Source organism: Nicotiana sylvestris, chromosome 4, assembly GCF_000393655.2.
Source record: "Nicotiana sylvestris chromosome 4, ASM39365v2, whole genome shotgun sequence".
Classification (NCBI taxonomy): domain Eukaryota; kingdom Viridiplantae; phylum Streptophyta; class Magnoliopsida; order Solanales; family Solanaceae; genus Nicotiana; species Nicotiana sylvestris.
The window spans coordinates 78,508,494-78,516,277 of record NC_091060.1 but is presented as its reverse complement, the minus strand read 5'-3'; the positions used below and the strand labels follow the sequence as shown (position 1 = coordinate 78,516,277).

The 7,784-nt window shown below is 41.4% G+C and overlaps 1 protein-coding gene across 1 annotated transcript; it reads right to left on the bottom strand.

Annotated features, from left to right (window-relative positions):
• Positions 1-501: 501 nt before the first annotated feature.
• Positions 502-1,128, bottom strand: LOC138889740 (uncharacterized). Its single transcript, XM_070173076.1, has one exon. The coding sequence runs from the start codon at positions 1,126-1,128 to the stop codon at positions 502-504; it is 627 nt and encodes a 208-aa protein (XP_070029177.1).
• Between the last annotated feature and the right edge of the window lie 6,656 nt (positions 1,129-7,784).

Genomic DNA, 7,784 nt, shown 5'->3' with positions numbered 1-7,784 from the left:
ATTTGCAATGTGATCTGCTAACTTGTTTCCTTCTCTGAGTGTATGAGATATCTTAACATTATCCCTCTTCATCAAATCCATAATCTCCTCTACCAGACTTCCCAAGACCCAAGGGGGCTTCCATTCTCCTGTAATCACTTTCTGCAGCACCATAGAGTCTGTGTGCAAGTCAATCAAGACATAGTCATGCTGTACACATAATTTCAAAGCCTTAGAGATAGCTTTAGCTTCAGCAATTGAATTTGTGCCCTCTTGGATCTCCTTGCCACATGCATACATGACATCACCCTCCTTATTTCTAAGGACAAAACCAATTGAACTCCTTCCCGGATTACCTCTTGAAGCTCCATCTGTGTTGACTTTCACCCAACCTTGTTCTGGAAAATCCCAATTCACCTTTGTATACCTGAGATTTGGTGTGAACTGCTCCATCATCTTCAACATATCTGGCCACCTATGAGAAACCTGACTAATTCCTGGCTTCCTTACTTTAATCAATGACTACAGAGTAGAAGAGATCTGGTACACCACCCTGTTAATAGTGACTGCATCTCCATATTTATAACTGTTTCTCCTCTTCCATAATTCCCATACTATGACTGATGGCAAGGCTTGCAAAATTGGCTTCAGTCGAGGTACTACATCTGTAGTCCAGCATTTGATAATTGCCTGGTGTAGTGTGAGTCCTTCTGTTACAATACCAGCATGCCCAAGGTAATACCTCCATACTTTGTTTGCAGCATATGATGTAAAAAATAAGTGTTGTGTTGTTTCCTCCAAAGGATCTGCACAACACCAGCACTTAGATGCCATCTGATAGCCAAGTCTTCTGAAAAACTCATCCAATGGCAGCTTGTTCCTCCATACTTTCCACATGAAAAAGGCTATCTTAAATGGCAGACCTTTCACCCAAATTTTCTTATAAGCTGACATTGGTTCAGCTCTGTTCCTCACATACTCCCATGTTGTTCTAACACTGAACTGACCCTTTGATTCCAAACTCCAAACAGGTACATCCAAGACTCCTTGAGCTGCAGGTGGCTGAAGGTTTACTATGATGTGTTCTGCAAATTCTTCAGGTAATATTTCATAAAGCCTTTGTGTATTCCATTCTCCTCCATCCACCATATCCCACACATTATGGACTGATTCATCAACTCCAAAATTTGAGGAATCAAAAAATACAAAGCCCCTAAGCCTATCCAGTTGTCATACCAGAACAAAGAAGAACCCATCCTTGGTTGCCAAATGATCAGGTGTTCAACAAGGTCTCTGCACTCCAACATCTTTCTCCAAACATGTGATCCTTTTCTCCATGGCACTACCACTGAATTCATCTTTTTGCAATACTTCTGACTTATAAATGAGCTCCACAGACTAGGTTTTGTTCTATATTTCCACCACAGTAATGTAATTAAATTCATCCTTGTATTTTTACAAATGTGCTTTGATTATTTTGTCTTAAAAAAGAAAAATCATAAGAAATGGCATATAACACCATTAACAACACGCGCAACCCCGAGATTCAAGGAGATCAGCGTCACTTTGAGGACTCAATCACTGATACTCATAATGAGGAGAATGACGCCACACAGGTAGTATCCTTGACAAGCTCGGGAGGCAAATCCCGATGATGCTGATGAGGAACATGTTGTTGACGCGTCAAGGGTTTTACAAGAGCAACATGCGATCATCCTAGGCCATAAGGATACGAATGAGTTGAAGCAATCACTATTGGGTGCTTCTAAAAATGCAAACAGATGAGATCAAATTCCTCCCGGTGTCCCTACAAATCAAACAATGCAGAAGGTCGACAACAACACTCCCAAAGGTGAGGTTGGCTCCGACAGAGCCGAGGGACTAGATCTGGTCTCAATAACGAGAATGATCCTTTCAAGAGCAAACTTTTATTATTTATGAGGGAAGTAAATGGCCGCATGGAACAAATTCCGGGTGTGCCACCAGTAATGAAGGGCCCGAATTCAAAGAAATATACTCAATTGCCGTATAAGCCGAGTGTGGCACCAGAGTTGATCCCAAAACGGTTCAAAATGCCTGAAGTGCCAAAATTATGACGGAACTTCAGATCTTCAGGAGCATATTACCACTTACATGAAGGTAGTAAAAGGAAACGATTTAGCGCCTCGTGAAATTGAATATGTGTTGCTAAATAAATTCGGAGAAACTCTCACGAGAGGAGCTCTGATGTGGTATTCATTATTACCCCAACAGTCCATAGATTCCTTTGAGATGCTTGTGGATTCCTTTATTAAGGCCCATGCCGGGGCCAGAAAAGAACAAGCCCGAAAAGCCAATATATTTAGGATTCCATAGGGAGAGTCTGAGTTGTTGCGCGAATCGTCACTCATTTCCAGAAGGAAAGAATGTTTCTCCCAGCTGTCCCGGATGAATGGGCGGCTGAAGCATTCACTAAAGGACTGAATCCGAGAAGTTCAGACGCTTCCCGAAAGTCGAATGAAAGCTTGCTTGAGTTTCAGGCAATGACTTGGGCAGATGCCCACAACCGGTACGAGTCAAAGATAATAATCAAAGATGATCAAGTTGGCTTTCCATCATCGGCCAAAGGACGGGAGAAGAATAAAGATAAATCAAAAGATGACTACGACACGGATAGACGAACTTTAAGGGGCTGGTTTTTGTCATATGAATGAACTGAAAGTCGTGGTAGGGGCCCCCCAACATCAGACAAGTTTACCCTTCATAGATGTCCGATTGTGGGTGGAAAAATAGGTCGTTATAGCATAAGGAGACACCAGGGTCTCGGGATTCTTCTTACCCCAAGTTATTGAAATACAATTTCAACATCAATACAATGGAATTAGTGTCAGCCATGAGAAACATCAAAGAAGCACAATTCCCAAGACCAATGAGATCCAACTCCAGTCAGAGGGATCCTAACCTATGGTATAAATACTATAGGACAAATGGCCACAGGACAGGGGACTGCCGACACCTCCAGGAAGAAGTGTCAACGCTGTTGAAGAATGGTCACCTCAGAGAATTCCTAAGTGACCGAGCTAAGAACAACTATGGTCGACATAACGCGAAACCCTCGAAAGTAGGAGAATAACCTCCACGCCAAATGATCAATATGATCATCGGGGGAAATGAGATTAATGGGGTCACCTTTTCGGTAGCAAAAAAGCTGAAAGTTTCAATAACTCATAGAAAAAGGCTCCGGGAAGACGATATCACTTTCACGGAGGAGGACGCAGACGGATTGTTGTTGCCACATAATGATGCATTGGTAATTTCTTTAAAAGTGTTAGACTTTATAATTATACGTGTTTTAGTGGATCTAGAAAGTTCGGCTAATATCATATAATGGAGAGTATTGGAGCAAGCTAAACACACTGGAAGCATTCTTCTGGCTACAAAGCTCCTTTCTGGTTTAACCCTCACAAGAGTAACGACCTGGAGGGAGATTTTGCTGCTCACGAATGCAGAAAGAGTAATGAAAAAAACTCTCTTTGAAGTAGTAAATAGTGATATGGGATACAATATCATCTTGGGAAGGCCATGCCTACACGAGATGAAAGTTGTACCCTCGACGTATCACCAATTGTTGAAATTTCCAACTCCCGAAGGAATTAGGTAGATAAAGGGAGATCAACCAGCAACATGGGAGATGAATGCAATTTTAGTTTCTAGTAACAAAAGGAAGGAGCACGCGACATATCATTTACAGGGACCGGTACCTACTCCCGAGCTAGAAAAAATTGGCCCGGGAATAGAATCATCGGAACAATATTAGGTACCGAGATATTTCCAAGTTTTAGAAGAGACGGATGCGACAAAGTCCACAGTGGAAGAACTAGAGTCAGTTGCATTGTTCAAAGAATTCCTAAAAAGGAAGTTTCATTTGGGAACGGGAATGCACCCGGAGCACAAGTCTGGTTTTGTTCAGTTTCTTAAATTTAAAGCCGATTATTTTGCATGGTCGCATGAGAATATGACAAGTATCCCGATGGAGGTAGCAGTGCACATGCTAAGCTTAGATCCTAACATACCTCTGGTAAGACAAAAGAAACGCCCTATTGCCAAAGCCAAGAACAAATTCATCAAAGAAGAGATAACCCGCTTGCTTAACATTGGTTTGATCTGAGAGCTAAGATATCTGGACTGCTGACTAACATAGTGGCAGTTCCTAAGAAGAACAAAAAATTATCTATGTGCGTAGATCATAAAGATCTTAATAAGGCATGCTCGAAGGACTCGTTCCCACTACCAAATATCGATCAAATGATTGATGCCACGGCTGGGCACGAGTTAATGAGTTTCTTCGATGCTTATTCCAGGCATAACCAAATCAAGATAAACCCAAAATATTAGGAAAAGACTTCGGTTATAACGAATTTTGTTACATATTGTTATATTATGATGCCCTTCGGGTTGAAGAACGCTGGAGCCACTTATCAACGGCTCGTGAATAAGATATTTGAATGCCAGACAGGAAAAACTATGGAAGTTTATATAGACAATATACTCGTTAAGTCATTGAATGCAGGTGACCACCTCAAACATCTGCAAGAAACTTTTGATATCCTCAGGAAGCATAACATGAAACTTAACTCCGATAAATGTGCTCGGGTTAGTTCTATTAAGTTTATAGGGTTTCTGATCTCGCAAAGGAGAATTGAGGTAAACCCCCACAAAATCAAGGTCATTGAGGACATCCTGGATCAACTATCAAGCGTAAAGGAAGTCCAAAGGCTCACGGGAAGTCTGGCAACTCTAAGTAGTTTTATTTCCCGATCTTTGAAAAAATGTCATCATTTCTTCGTTTTGCTCAAAAAGAAAAATGTTTGAATGGACACCAGAGTGCCAACAAGCTTTGAGGGATTTGAACAGGTACTTATCAAGCCCTCTATTACTCTTAAAACCAAAAGAATGCAAAACATTGTTGGTCTATCTCGCGGTCTCGGAAGTTGCGGTTTTAGCCCGTGAGGACAAAGGTACACAAATCTCCCATTTATTATGTTATAAAAATTCTAAGAAGAGCAGAAGCTCGCTACCCACATTTGAAAAAATTGGCCTTAGCTCTCATAGTAGCCGCTCGAAACTGAGGCCCTACTTCAAATGTCACCGGATAGCTGTGGTGACTACTTTTCCTTTGCTGATCTTTCTTCATAAGCCTCGAGCTCTCGAGGAGATTGTCCAAATAGGCCGTCGAAATGAGTGCATTTGACATTGAGTACAAATCAAGGACTATAATTAAGTCACAAGTCTTGGATGACTTCGTGGCCGATTTTAGTCCGAGACTGCTGCCCCCGGCAACCAAGGAGGAGCTATGGTGTCGGAATCGACATCGGGAGTTTGGATCTTATTTACGGAAGGGGGCTTCCAATGTAAAAGGGTCCGAACTTGAAATAGTCTTAATCACGCCTTCGAGAAAACTTTGAGGCAAGCCATCAGAACGATCCCTTTAACTAACAATGAAGCAGAGTATGAAGCTTTGATTGCAGGAGTTTCTGAGGTCATCGAAATCAAATGCGACTCAAGCTGGTGGTAAATCAGGTATATGGGATCTTTGACACTAAAGAAAAATGCATGCAACAGTACGTGATAAAGCTGGCATGATTTCGGGAGTGGTTAATTACTCATATCCCAAGAGAGGAGAACGCACAAGCAGATGCATTGGAAAACATGGGATCATCAATGGAAATAAAGGGAACAGAATCTGGAGTGGTAGTACAATTGACAAACTTGGTTCTGGATATAGATAGTTATTATGAGGTAAATTCATCTAGTTTGGTCTGGGACTGGAGGAATGAAATAATTGATTACCTCGAGCACGAGAAGTTGCCCGAAGACCACAAAGCATCACAGGTGTTGCGCGCCAAAGTTGCACGATATAGCTTCAAGAGAGGACAATTGTATAGAAAATCTTTCCAAGGACCGCTGGCCCGGTGCTTATGAGCATCCGAAGTTAACTACGTCATGAGAGAAGTTCATGAAGGGATATGCGACAACCACTCGGGCGCAGATTCCTTGGTACTGAAGTTGGGACGGGAAGGATATTACTGATCCTGCATGGAACATGGCGCCAAAGATTTCGTACGAAAAATGTGATAAATGATTGTGTTATCCACCATTAATACATCAACCGGTGGAAACCTTACATTCGGGCATGTCCCCGTGGCCATTCATGAAATGGGGGATGGACATCGTCAGACCGCAGCCACCGGTTCCTGGAAAGGTAAGGTTTTTTTTAATTTTGACTGACTATTTCTCTAAATGGGTGGAAGCAGGTCCTTATAAGAAGAATGGAGAACGAGAAGTGGTCAATTTCTTATGGAAAAAATATAATTTGTAGATTTGGAATACCGAAAGAAATAGCATGTAACAATGGGCCGCGGTTTATTGGTGAAAAAGTTACAAAGTTCCTTGAAGATTTGAAGATAAAAAGGATTGTCACACCTCTCTTTTTCCGCCCCCGCAAGGGGTGAAGGAGTTTTTCCAATTAAAGGACAATCGAAATGGGATTTGTTTATTTATTTCAGAATCGCCACTTTGGAGATTTAGGGTGTCCCAAGTCACCAATTCAATCCCGAATCGAGGAAAAGAATGACTATGTATTACAGTCCGCGAATAAGAAATCCGGATAAGGAATTCTGTTAACCCGGGATAAGGTGTTAGGCATTCCCGAGTTCCGTGGTTCTAGCACGGTCGCTCAACTGTCATATTCGGCTTGTTTATCTGATTTTATAATTATGAGCTCAAGTGCAAGTTTTAACTTTTTACCGCTTTTGTCATTATTATTATTATTTTTTTTTATCAAGAATTGCAACATTGTGGAAATACATCTCGAACCACGTCACATCAATGCACCCATGGTTGTTGGCACGTTTCAACTCCGTTGAGATTTGGATTTGGGTCACATAAATGTGCACCCGAGTTTAAGAAAATTAAATTATTAAAGGTGCGCCTAGAGCGACTATCGTATCCTTTACTTTGGGTAGGGCCGTGAAATTTTGCTAAACGGTCCATCCCAAAATCTAAGCAATTATAAAGCAAATTTTTACTGAGGGACCCGCAATTTTGTATTTTTATTCGGCGAGGCTCATCTCATTCTTATTTTTTAAAAGGAATTTGCAACGTCATGGACACGCATCTCGAACCACGTCACAATCAATGTACCCGTGATTAGAGACACATTCCGACTCCGTTGAGATTTGGATTTGGGTCACATAAATGCACACCCGTATTTAAGAAGGTAAGATTAATTAAGACGCGTCCTAAAGAAACTAACGTATTGTTATTTTAGAAGAAAGGCCGTGGAAATTCACTAAACGGCCAACTCCAAAGTCTAACCAACGGTTATATATTTATTGAGGGCCCTAGCGATGTGTAATTTATTTGGCGAGGCGCGCCTCATTTTATTTTAAAAGGTCGTCCTATAGTGGCTATGTTTTCTATTAAGTTTGTCTCTAACAATGAAAGAAGAAAAAGGGTCCAGCTTTATTTACATGCTTACGAATTAGTTATAGTTGGGTTCCGAATATGATTCGCAAAATCTGAAACATGAACGCGTATATGGGCAGTCGTTTGGATATTATGGGCCCAGGCCCAGCGCACACAGTATTGACTGGACCTGGGCCACTTCTTTTCTGATAAAGGCCTGGTTAGTTCATGCGACTCGGGCTCGACATTTATAAGGCTGAAATGTAAACTTGTGCTATCTACTCTAACGGTATTGTTGCAAGCTATAACGAGGCAGCCTACTAAATGAGGTGAGATTATCTAGCAACGGATAGTTTAAT

Excerpts from the sequence above, each read along its gene's own strand:
- LOC138889740 (XM_070173076.1), bottom strand. The coding sequence starts at position 1,128 with ATGGTGGATGGAGGAGAATGGAATACACAAAGGCTTTATGAAATATTA.